Genomic DNA, 13,196 nt, shown 5'->3' with positions numbered 1-13,196 from the left:
GAGGCTTGGGGTCACTAGTGTCTAGGGTCCCCCTCATCCCTCACCTTTATAACCCTCCTGCTATACTGTGTTTTCCTAATGTCCCTTGGTGTCAGGTGATCCATACCCAGCTCTATGTTCCTTCACACCCACCCTGTTCTATCTCTCAAACAGAGGGTAACAGTCATATTTGCAGGGTTCAGAGAATGTTTGACAATAACATACACAGCCTTTAGCAAAGAGCTTGGCATATGGGTAAAGCTCCATAAATATTAATGGCTTTTGTTTTGTTTGAGGCATAGTCTCAAGTAGCCCAAGCTGACCTCTGACTCACTATGTAGCTGAGACTGACCTTGAATTCCTGATCATACTCTTTTTATTCACCTCCTATGCACCAGAATTACAGGCGTTTGCCAACACACCTGGTTTAAACCAGGATTCCTGTGTGCTACCTGTGATGATACCAAATTCATCCCTGAAAGAACCTTTTAACCAGGTCACAGGAGAAATCACCTCAGACAACGGTACCAGGAAGAGAGGAGGACTGGGAAGATCCCTCCCCAGATTCTAGGGAATCACTCACTTACAGGCAGTCGCTGGCTTGAGGCACATAGTAAAAAGCTGGGACTCTGGCTTCAAATTTGGCTTTCCCATTGAGATTTCCATTGTGGGTCATGAACTGTAAAACAAGAGCAAGTTGGAGTAATTGTAGAACTTGAGAAAAAAATATGTGAAATGAAACCATGGTCCGCCACCCAGAAGACTGCTTGCTAGGCACAGACAGGTGGATCTCTGTGGGTTTGAGGTCAGCCTGTTCTGCACAGTGAGTTCCAGGAAGTCTAGGACTATGCAGAGAGACCCTATTTCAAAAAATAAAAAGCCTGTGACTTTCACTGGCTCTGAGGCAGGGCCAGGAGAACCTGCCTGTAAGGTGGCATCTCCCCAGGCATGTAAAACCCTAGTTTGTCGTAACATGGAGGACTGATAACTGTGCCTCATATAGGAACAGCTCTTTACAGTTCACACGCAATAGTTTATTGGGTCCTCTCAACTGTTTTGACACTGCTATTCTGTTTTTAAAGAGGACACAGGGCTCAGAGAGGTTTGCTGGCTTGCTCAAGGCAACACAGCTAGTTAATTAATACAAAGGGATGATGTCAACCTGTTTCTGCTGGACCACAAAGCTCATGTCCTTCCTCTTACTCCTTCCACAGACAGCCAAGCCCTCTCACAGTCCTTAAAGTTTACAGAAGACTGGGCTAGCTGGAGAATGGAAGTGGCTGCCAGCCCCATAGCATAACCAATGTCACCTGAGGCTCAGAGTGGCGTTCTGTCCAGGTATATGCTGATGTGCCAGTGGGCAGTGATTTAGTGGGGTAAAGCAGGAACAGCAGGTTTGTAAATCCCTGTCTCTGGACTCAGTGACCACTGTCATCCTCCCTGGAGTCTCTGGAGCTGTGGCATAGACAAGAATTGCCTGTGGACCCCAGCAGAGAATGAGTGATTGGGGGAGCCCAGCTGTCCCAGTGAAGACATAACAGGGAGTCAGAAGGCAAAAACCTGTGGGTGTATGGACTGATTGGTCGAATCCCTGTGTTTCCCTTGCACGGAAAGTAAGCCTTGACTAGATAACCACTCTGTGTCCCCATCAAGGACATTACTGTTACATCTGTGTGTACAGAATGGTAGAGTCCAGTCCAGATAGTCTTGCTGTAGAATGGGAATGCTCAACAATGTTACCTGATTCTCCGGTGGCCCACAAACTTCTCAGTTCACCAGTGTGCTGTGGACCTGTCTGCTCTCTTCAGGTTTTCTGGCCAAAATGGCTTCGCCCAGGCTGAGGGCTCCATACTAACTGGGCAGGAAAGCAGAGTGGGCTAGGGAAGGACCTTGGCCTACAAATTGTGATGTTTCTCTTCCTCTGTTCCTGGCTCCCATGAAGGATGACAGTAACTGTTAATTTGCTTTGTGTCTGTGTTTTATACTTTTTTTCCTGTTTTTTTTTTTTTAGACAGAAACTCTGTGTAGCCTTGGCTGTCCTGCTCTTTGCTCTGTAGACGGGGCTGGCCTCGAACTCACAGAGATCCACCTGCCTGTACCTCCCAAGTGCTGGGCTCAAAGACGTGTGCCACCATCACCCGGCTATGTTTTATTCTTACAGCAGCCAGTGAGAGGATGGTGCATGTCCATAACATGGGTGTGGAAATAGAATCCATAGCTAAGATTAAGTAAGAGCTAGAGAGATGGCTCAGTAGTTAAGAACACTTATTGTTCTTTCAGAAGACCTGGGTTCAATTCCCAGCACCACTATGGCAGCCCGAAACTGCTTGTAACTCCAATTCCAGGGGAGCTGATACCTTCTTCTGACCTCTGTGGGCTCCTGCACATATGTGGTGCACGTACATACACTCAGGTACACACATGTCTTTAAACACACACGGGCACACGTGCGCACCCCTTGTAAGGGGAGCAAATGATTAGCTAGGATTTGAACTCAGGGTCTTTCTCTAAGCCACCACCTAATAGTCTGTTGTTTCCTCTCGTTGGTCATTGCACCTCTTAAGGCTTCATTTCCTCCTCTGTGGAATAGGAGGAACACCTGTGTCCCGCCTCCTCTCCCCACGCCCAATTCCAAGAATCTGCATACGCGCGACATTCTACCTCCACCATACTGTCGTCCCAGAAGTCCAGTCTCACGGATTTAACTTTGCTGACGTCTGGGAAGTTGCGATGGACGCCAGAGCAGTGGAGACAGATGAAAATCCCCAGCTTGTAAGAGGCCCAATCAGGATCTGCGGGGTGGAAGGGCAGGATCTCCGCTGAGCCGGACCAGGACTGGGGCTGGACAGTTAGGATTCTGAGTCGGAGGCCAGCTCCGCCCACGCCGGTTATCATTTCTTTCTTGGTCCCCAACCTTGGACAACTGAGGTAACTCATAGACCGTGCTTAGCCCACCCTTTGGCGCAGCGACACCCAGGAGACCTCGGAAGGAGGAACCGAGAAGAGGGAGCAAGTGAGAGATCAGCTCAGAGCCTCAGGGACGGGAGCCGCATCAGCACCCTCAGGGTCAACATGCCTCAGTGAGAGTCGCGGGGGCCTAGGAGGCATCGGAGGTGAGGACCTCAGGGTCCGAGGGTGCGGGAAGGGCCCAGGGTCGGAGATGATGTCCAGGGTAGTAGGATGCCCAGTGGGAAAGTGAGAGGGAACAGGGCGTGGACGGCATTTGGTGCAGAGCGAGGACTGAGGTCCCGGCCTTCGAGAGCAGGGAGGCAGAGGACCGTCGGGGCCGCCGGAGACGCTCCGTGGATAAGGACTGGGGTTCCCAGGCGAGGAACGAGGCTGGGTCGCGCGTGGATGGACTCCTAGGGAAGGGACCGACGAGCCAGGGACCAGGGCCGTGCCTGGCTGCACCTGCCCCGCACGCCTTGCCCTTACCCGCAGCCCCGCAGTCGGCGCAGTGAGCGTTGCCGGTGCCCGCAGCTTGCAGCAGCTCCAGTAGCCGCTTCTTGTTGCGCTCGCGGTCGCCCATGGCCGTACCGGAGGTCTCAGTGGTTCTCAGCCCCGCCGCCTCTGTGCTTCCCGCTCCTGGACGCCCATGGTCCTGCGTTTGCCCGGCCGTGGGAGAGGGACTTAGCTCTCCCAAGACTTCAGTCCAGTGCGGTCGCCGGCTCCGCCCACGGGACAGCATGCCCCTCCTCCAGATCCTCGACCACACCCCTGGACAATATACCCCGCCCCCAAGGCCGTCCGTCCAGTTTCACTACCTAAGTGTGTGTGGGGGGGGCAGGAATGTACCAGATGTAATCCTAAGTGGTTACTTGATAACTGGTTTATTCACTCTCTAGGTCTCAGTTTCCACCTCTGAAAAAGAGAGGCTGGAGAGATGGCTCAGCAAGAGTTCTGGCTCATCTTCCAGAGGTCCCAGGTTCAATCCCCAACACCCACATGGCAGCTCACAACCACCTGTAACTCTAGGGGATCAGACACCTTCACACAAACAGACATCTAGACAAAACACGAGCGCGTATGAAATAAAATAAGTAATTAATTAATTAAAAAAGAAGAGCAGTGTAGCTGTTTCCTCAGCATTGAAACATTCTGCTCTGTGAGGATGAGGGTTGCTCATAAGACTCAGGGAGTTCAAAAAGTAGAAAACTCTCGAAGTTGGGAAGAGAAGCCCCTTTGCTGGGGCTGCCTACAAGTTGAACAGGGAAATCCAACTAAACAGCTTTTGTGAATGGGAATTAATGCTGGGTGGGCTTTTTGGCAATGCTGCTTCTTTTGAGTCATCCATGCCCCTGTAAGTAGCCTTAAAACTCATTGGTTTGTCAAGCTAGACTTGGGTACAATTTCACTGGCCTATCATTGGTGCCCTACATAGGATGAAGAGACATTTGTTCATGTCTCTCCAGGAGAAGAGAGACATGTGTCTGCACTTCAGGGCTCCTTGGAAACACTGAACATGTTCTAACTCGTGTTAAAGAGTTCTGCGGGTCTTACATCTGTTTAGAGACAGCTAGGTGCAAATACCCCTACTCAGGACACCCTCCATGATCCCCAGTCTCCAGTACACTGTCGGTCCTGTTACAATTCCTTAATAGGGTAATCTATCTTCTGTAGCCCTGACCACATCTGTGATCCATGCTACATTATAGTAGCTTAGATACCTGTGTTAATTTTTATCCCTATGGCCTCAATAGAGTTCAGTGTCAATATTCTATTTTAGGAAGCAAGATTTTCTGTTCTGGGAAAGAGCCTCTCTCCATTTTGAGAAATAGAAAAGGTTTCATGACTGGATTCACCAGGGAGTAGACCAACCTGGAGACAGCTGGAACCTGTGCAGTTACATCATTGTGGGGTGGGCAGGACTTGGGGGGGTTGAACCTATTTTCCTACATCCCTTTCTTTGACACCATCCCAGTGACTCACTGAACTCCTGTCATTCATCCCTGACACACATAAAGCTCAATGCCGGAGATGTTGGATTTCTATTCAACACACACGCACACGCATGCAGTAGTATGATATAGTGGGATGAATCTAGGATTCCACAAATTCAAGATATGAATGTTGGCTCTGACTCCATCTTTTCCTGTTTGTGAAGGAAGTCTGTTCCATCCTTTTCCTGACCTCGGTCTGTGAGACGAGGATTTTGAGGAATGCTGAGATAGCACACAAAGCTTGATCAGCTGATGGGACTCATCTGGAAGGCTAGGCTTCATTTCTCAACATTCCCACAGTGGAGGAGGTCAAGCCACCAGACCTGGAGAAGAAGCACATTCCAGAAACAGCCAATCCGTAGAGGTTTTGACTATACTGTGGGGTTGGGGGTAGCTATCCTGGGAACATCCATAAAGGAACCAGTAAATGGGACAGCTGGGGTCAGGAGACATGAAACTATTTATTAAACGAACTCAGAGATGATTCATTTCCGCTTCATTGGATAAAAAGAGATAGAAATAAGTCTCCCAGGAGAAGGATGGGAAAAGCAACAATGTAAGGCATGAACAGAGGGGAGAGGGGTAGGGGAAAAGAGGGCACAGGCCCAGGACATCTGCCCTCTGCTCATCCTCATGGCAAAGTTGGACCGTTTGGAGCCACAGCCTTAATTTCCTGTAGCATCTGGACTCTTTTTTTTTTCTAAGACAGGGTTTCTCTGTGTGTCTTTGGCTGTTCTGGAAATCACTCTGTAGACCAGGCGGTCCTTGAACTCAGAGATCCACCTGCCTCTGCCTCCCAAGTGCTGGGATTAAAGGCGTGCCTGTGCCACCACTGCCCTGCACCTCTGAACTCAAGAATTGCAGCAGCAGCAGGGAGTTGGTGACGCACGCCTTTAATCTCTGTGAGTTCGAGGCCAGCCTGGTCTACCGAGAGTTCCAGGACAGGCTCCAAAACAATACAGAGAAACCCTGCCTCAAAAAACAAAAACAAACAAACAAAAAAAACCAAACCAAAACAAACAAAAAGAATCCAGCAGCAGTCAGTTCAGAGAACAATCAGAGACTGACAAGGTCCCCTTGGATTTCTTCTGTCCTCATTTTTGGAGGTTTTAGTTTAAAAGATAGCAAAGACTGAGGTGGACCCTCAACCATCCGAAGAAGGAAAAATGTTGGTAGCCTGCTGCTTTGTGCCAGGGTTCTACCTCCCAGCCTCTGTGTTGGGGGTAGAAGGGAACAGCACTGGCTGGGGCTCAGCAGACCAAACTCCAGACATTGATGCCTTTGAGCTTCAGGATGTCCTCAGTGCACAGCAGGCATGTCGTTCCATAGAAGAGACTAAAAGCCAAGCCCCAGGGGAGCTGTTACCTAAGGTCTTGTGGTCAAATAGTGTGTGCAACAGGGACCTACAGCCAGATTTCCTGTCACAGTATCATTTAGTCTTTACTTCATGAAACCACTCTTCCTTCTCATCCTGCATTTTTGTTTATCTTTCTGTGCTGGGGGTTAAACCTATGACTGTGTGCATACTAGGCAAGCACTCTATCTCTGAGTTAAATTCCACTCTACCCTTTCACGTGTATACCCATAACATACACAAAGTGATGATCTGGTACTCTGTGTAATGATAATCATATTCAACACATCCAGGCCAGAGAGATTGCTCAGTGGTTAGAGCACTGGCTGCTGTTCCAGAGGACCTAGGTTCAATTCCCAGCACTCACATGTTGGCTCACAACTGTCAGTAACTCCATTTCCATGGAATCTGATGCCTTCTGACCTCTGAGGACACCTGCAATCATGTGCACATAAACACAAACATGCTTATATATATTTTAAAAAAATTAACCTTAATTAAAACCACCCCCCACACAGGATCATCATCACTACAACAAAAACCCACATCCACCACCTGCCTGCTGTGTTCATCTTATAACTCAAAGTTTTTACTCTGTATTTTCCTGATTATTTTTAAAACATATTCACCACACCCAACAGAAACTGTAACATACTCCTGGATTTGACACGATATAAGCTTTACTCTGTTTTTTTTTGTTTAGAAATCACAAGTTAAGGGGATGTGGTAGCGTTCCTCTCATGACAGCTCGACTGAAGCAGGAAGATTGAGAATTTGAGGCATGCTGATTTACACAGTGAGTTCCCAATACACATGAGCAAAATCTTTTCTAGAAATAAAAAGTAAATCTGGGTGGTGGTGGTCCACACTTTTAATACCAGCACACTGGAGGCAGAGGCAGGCAGATCTCTGTGAATTCCAAGCCAGCCTTCTCTACATACTGAGTTCCAGGACAGTCACGGGTACACAGAAATCCTGTCTCAAAAAAAAAAAACCCAAAAACAAATAAACAAAAGGTAAACAGAGGGGCTCAGTGGTCTAGGTACCTGCGGCTCTTGCAGAGGACCCAGTCAGGGTTCACAGTACCATGTCAGGCAGCTCACGGCAACTTGTAGCTCCTGCTGCAGAGAACTGGACACTCTTTTTTGTTGTTGTTTTGTTTTGTTTTATTTTTTTTTCCAGGACAGGGTTTCTCTGTAGCTTTGGAGGCTGTCCAGGAACTCGATGTGTAGAACAGGCTGGCCTCCAACTCACAGAGATCTGCCTGGGATGGACAATCTTTTCTTCATCACACATACATTTCACTTACACTTATGTAAATAAAAGCAAACCAAATAATTTTAAAAGATTTATATTATTATTTATTATATGTATAAAAATAAATAATTTAAAATATTTTTTATTTTTTAACTTATGTGAATGTGTTTGTGGGAATAGAGTCCAAAGGCATTGGATCCCCTGGAGGTAGAGTTAAAGGTAGTAATGAACCACCATGCTTGGGTCCTCTATAAGAGCCAAAAGCACTCTGCTGAACTATATCTCCAGTCCTAAAATTAATCTGTTTTTTTTTCCTTCAAGAATTAACAAATTTAGCTGGGTGTTGGTGGCACACACATTTAATCCCAGAACTTGGAAGGCAGAGGCAGGTGGATCTCTGTGAGTTCAAGACCAGCCTGGTCTACAGAGTGAGTTCCAGGACAGCCTCCAAAGCCACAGAGAAATCGAAAAAACAAACAAACAAAAAAGAATTAACAAATATATGCCACAGCATCTACAGGCCAGTCTCCCCTTCCTACAGAATTATCACGTCTAAGGCCATGTGCACTTGGGATTATGGGAAATGTTGAGTTTTAGAGGACCCCATCCCTAGTGCCACTGCCACAGTCCTCATCCCATCAATATTGGAAGAACAGTCAAACCCAAGCTAACCCAAATGTGGTTCATACTTTAGGATGTGGGCTACCAGGATGAGAAGTCTGGAGCTGCCCAAAGCCTGTATGGGTTCAGTAGGTCCCTGGTGAGGTAATAGAGGCCACACCTGAATCCATGGCTTTAAGTCATATCGGAACCTGTTCTGAATAGACACATGGCCAAGAGGTGAGCCTTTATTTTCCTGGATTCAGGATCTGGAACATGACAAAGGATGAACAGCTCCTTGTATTTCCCTCACCCTTCTGAATGCCCCCCCAGAAAACCCAGTTTCCACCCCCCTCATCTCACCCCCAACCCCTGCCAATCCCAAAGTTGTAATTTGCTAAAATGCTGACTATGCATCCCTTTGGTGAGTCCTTGAGGCCTCTGCCATTGGGGTCTGACCCTGATGTCACAGACATAGTGGAACAGCTGGGCTGTGCCTGTGGATCAAAAAGACCCAGGACAGAAATCTTTAAGAAAAAAGTAAAAGAAAATTGGCTTTCTAACTTAGTGGAAAGGCATTTGCCTAGCACACATGGGACCCTAAGTTCCATACCCAATACTGACAAAAAGGAAAGGAAGGGGTGTGGTGGTGAGAACTTCACCACTGCAAAGGACTTGGATTTGGTTCCCAGCACCCACACAGCGACTCACAACTGCCTGTAATTCCAGTCTAGGTATCCGACACACTCTTTTGGCCTCCATGACAAGTACGAAGGGATAACATTCATACGCATAAATAACCCTGAAATGTTTTTAAAAGAAAGGAAAGGAAAAGGGGTAGGCAGAGAAAAGGAGAAAAGAATTTGGAAGCTGTTCCCCAGGGAAGAGGCCTGAGCTGGAGGCTGCCATGCCCCCTGGTCACTGCTGAAGACTGAGACCAGAACTCAGGGGTGGCTTCAGACAGTCTCTGGATTGGGTGCTCAGTCCAGACAGCAGCTGCTCGGGTGATGGAGAAACCAGGACCCCGGGACAGAATGTCCTCTGTAAACAAAACTCCCAGGGCTCCTCAGGACACAAACATTTAGCCCTGGTCGAAGATCATTGCTATCCAGCTAAGATGAACCACAGCAGGCCTGGAAGAAAGCCTTCCACTATGTTCCCAGGAACAGGCTTGAGATCTCCAGGGAATAGAGCATGACCCCTTTGAAAATGTAAAAAAAATTATATTTATTAGTCTTAGAATTTTCAAGAAAACCATAATTATAGGGAATTTGGAAAACACAATGAAAGAAAGATTCATTCCCACTGATTGGTCATGGGTTGCATTTTGTCAGACTGCCTACGTAGACAATTTCATTTTATCTTTGTCACTACCTCCAGTCAGAAACTAGTTTCAGGCCCACATGGTGAACAAGGCAACTACAGCCCAGAGAGCAATTTAATTACATTGACTAGTTACATTTAGTTACATTTAGTTACAGGTCACATGACTAAGATGAAGCACCCTGAGTGGATGCAGCACTGGTGCTGGGTTTGAATTCAGTTTACCTTGGCACATTGTTACCAATGCATCAGGTTGAGCTGTGAACCTAACCTCCCAAAAAAATGCAACAGCAGGCAGATGAGTGGCACAGTGCACTTACCAGACCTGCTACAAACACTCGTGTGTGTGTGTGTGTGTGTGTGTGTGTGTGTGTGTGTGTGTGTGTGTGTGTGTGTGTCTCCTCTGGTCTTTCATACCTAACTTGATATGATCCAAACCATAGTTTCATACCATTTTACATCCCTTTAAATTTTCATGTGTCATATTTTAAGTTTCACTTAATGTTAGGCAGTGGTGGCTTTATACCTTTAATCCCAGTACTTGGAAGGCAGAGGAAGGCAGATCTTTGTAAAGTTCAGGGCCAGCCTAGTCTACAGAGAGCTCCAGGACAGCCAAGGCTACACAGAGAAACCCTATTTTTCAAGAAACGGGGGGGGGGGGGGGGGGATCCACATACTTCTACGTTATAAAACTTTTGTTTAGTCCTTTTTTGAGTTACATTTGTTTATGTATCTATGTATTCACACCACACTTGTGTGCAGCGATGCATGTGTGGAGGTCAGAGAATAACTTGTAGGAGTCAAATCTGCCACGTGGCTTCTAAGGACTTAACAGGCTTTCAGAACTGGCAGCAAGTGCCTTTACTTCCTGAGCCCTCATGCCAGCCTTGCCATTGACATTTTCACTCTGTGATTGTGCAGTACTGGGCCTTGAATCCAGAGCCTCATTCAGGATAGATACGCACACACCACAGCCAGGGTTTTACCAATGGCCAAGACGCCCTTGACCTCACAATCCTCCTACCGTAGCCTCCTGAGTGTTAAGGTTATAGGTGTGCACCTCCATATCTGGCTATGGAGAACTAACTTTAATGTCTGCAAACAAAATTAATTTGTTCCAAGGAAAATTATCTGGAAATCAAAAGAGGGAAATGAGAAGGAGCTGATTTCAGGAGGAAGGTGACCACTTTCATTTTTGAACAACTTGGTTCTGGTTTGCAGAGAATCATGAAGACTTGGTTGTCTCTTGCCCTGCCACCTCCAGTCTCTGGTCAAAGTTCAGCTCTGAATAGGACAACTCTGATGAGGACATTTCCTCTCAGGGCTATTAATCATTAGTTCTGAAGAGCGTGTGATGCTCTGATGGGAAACTAGCACTCCCTGGGCCTGTATTGTACACAGGTTCTCTGCATCCAATTTCTTGATGTTATCAGCAGGTCTGTGAGGCAGGTACCTCAGTCTCCCAAGTTACAAATGAGGAAGCTGAGGCTCAGGGAGGAAACTCTCCGCTAGCAGGTGCTAAGTTGGGGTTTGCTCAACTGTGACATCCCTCAGGCCACCACCAGTTCTCCTAGGTGTTTGTTTCATGTGTGTCACAGAGCTGCTAAAATGAATCATGGGGAATTTATTTTTTCTCAGTCCAGGAGTCTAGAAACCTGCAATCAGAATGTCAGTGAGGTTGGTTCTTCCTGAGGACTCTGCAGGAAATCTCTTGCATGCCTCTCTCTGACCTTCAGGCGACCTTCCTTGGCATATAGACATGTCACCCCATCATCACTAGGCATTCACATGGGCATGTCATAAGGACAGCAGGAATTCTGGAATGGCCATGGCCCCAGTCCAGTGTCATGCTCTTATTCTGGAATCAGAGGATCCTCTCACCTCAGCCATCCAAGGACCTGGGACCATATCCCATGGTCACTTTTACTCTTTGGATTGTGCAGTGCTGGGGATTGAATCCAGAGCCTCACGTGTGCAAGCAAGAGCTACTCACACTCCAGCTTCTACCTTATTTTAATTAGTGACATCGACAGTGACCTTGTTTCCAAATAAGGTTGTTCTGAGGTACTGGGAGTTAAGGTTTCAATATATCTTTTTTGAAGGATGTAATTCAATGACAATACCCCATTAGAGTTAGGTTCTAGAATGAAAAGGTAGTCATTTCTTCTTGGATTAGAAACTTAAAAAAATATTTCAGTACTTGGGAGGCAGAGGCAGAGACAGGTAGATCTATGTGAGTTCGAGGCCAGCCTGGTCTTCAAAGAGAGTTCCAGGACAGTCTGCAAACCTACAGAGAAACCCTGTCTCAAAAAACCAAAAGATAAAAAATAAAAATTATGTGTGTATACGTGTGTTGGGGGGGTGCCAATGAGTCAAGGTGCCTAAGGAGGCCAGAAGACCCCTTGAAGTTGGCTGTGACTTGCCTGATGTGGACTCAGGTCCTCTGCAAGAGCAGCACTGCCTTTTAACTGCTGAACCATCTCTCCAGCACTTACTCTGAAGTTTTACATTTTAAAATTCATTCTGTGTGTGTGTGTGTGTGATGGGTTTATGGACATCCACATTATGCTTGCATGGTGGTCTGAGGACAACTTATATGAATCAAACTCAGGCCACCAGACTTGGTGGCAATATCCTTTGCTCAGTGAGGCATCTTACCAGCCCATTAAAAATTCTAAAATAGGCCGGGCGTTGGTGGCGCACGCCTTTAATCCCAGCACTCGGGAGGCAGAGGCAGGCAGATCTCTGTGAGTTCGAGGCCAGCCTGGTCTACAAGAGCTAGTTCCAGGACAGCCTCCAAAGCTACAGAGAAACCCTGTCTCGAAAAACCAAAAAAAAAAAAAATTCTAAAATTAAAAAATGAAATGCCATTCCATCATGCCTACTGTCCTTATGAGATGTCCATGTGAATGCCTAGTAATGATGGAGTGACACATTGTATGCTGAGGAAGGTAGTCTAGTGGCCTGAAGTCAGAGAGAGGCATGCAACACATTTCCTACAGAGTCCTCAGAAGAAGCCAACCTCACTGCCATTCTGACTGCAGATTTCTAGACTCCTAAACTGTGAGAGAATAAATTTTTCATAGTTGATTTCAGCAGCTCTATTACACTCACACATGAAACACTTTTTTGTTTGTTTTTTTTTTTTTTTGAGACAGGGTTTCTCTGTATTGTTTTGTAGGCTCTGTAGACTAGGCTGGCCTTGAACTCACAGAGATTCACTGCCTCTGCCTCCCAAGTGCTGGGATTAAAGGCGTGCGCCACCACCGCCCATGAAACACTTTTTTGGCTGTTCCTTTTGTTTTAGTTTTTAGAGACTGGGTTTCTGGCTGCTCTCGAACTTACTCTGTAGACTAGGCTGACCTCATACTCACAGAGATCCGTGCCTCTGCCTCCTGAGTGCTGGGATTAAGAGTGTTCCTCATGGGGTTGGAGAGATGGCTCAATGGTTAAGAACGCTAGCTGGTCTTCCAGAGGTCTTGAGTTCAATTCCCAGCAACCACATGGTGGCTCATAACCATCTGAAACAAGATCTGGAGTTCTCTTTTGGCCTGCAGGCATACATGCAGACAGAATACTGTATACATTAAATAAATCTTAAGAAAAAAGGTGTTTCCCATCTCTGCTGGTTTTTGTTTGTTTTGTTTTGTTTTGTTTTTTTTAAGACAGGATCTTGTTGGGGCTGGAGAGATGGTTTAGCAATTAAGAGCACTGGCTGCTCCTATAAAGGACCTGGATTCCAT

General features: G+C 46.8%; 1 protein-coding gene across 4 annotated transcripts in view; it reads right to left on the bottom strand.

Annotated features, from left to right (window-relative positions):
• The window catches only part of Adap2 (ArfGAP with dual PH domains 2), a 30,608-nt gene extending 26,775 nt beyond the window's left edge, over positions 1 to 3,833 (bottom strand). For all 4 annotated transcript variants that reach the window (XR_005878335.1, XM_005076982.4, XM_013118275.3 and 1 more), the window contains exons 1-3: positions 3,415 to 3,833; positions 2,641 to 2,771; positions 567 to 658 (exon numbers count right to left, since the gene is read on the bottom strand). Coding sequence is in view for 3 of the 4 variants with exons in the window: in XM_005076982.4 (XP_005077039.2) it covers positions 567 to 658; positions 2,641 to 2,771; positions 3,415 to 3,667 (476 nt within the window). In the remaining variant the exon portion in view is untranslated. The remainder of the gene's footprint in view (positions 1 to 566; positions 659 to 2,640; positions 2,772 to 3,414) is intronic.
• Positions 3,834 to 13,196: the final 9,363 nt, after the last annotated feature.

Source organism: Mesocricetus auratus, unplaced genomic scaffold, assembly GCF_017639785.1.
Source record: "Mesocricetus auratus isolate SY011 unplaced genomic scaffold, BCM_Maur_2.0 Super-Scaffold_100007, whole genome shotgun sequence".
NCBI classification, from domain to species: domain Eukaryota; kingdom Metazoa; phylum Chordata; class Mammalia; order Rodentia; family Cricetidae; genus Mesocricetus; species Mesocricetus auratus.
Note: the sequence above shows the minus strand (reverse complement) of the source record. Positions and strands in the feature narration are given on the sequence as shown.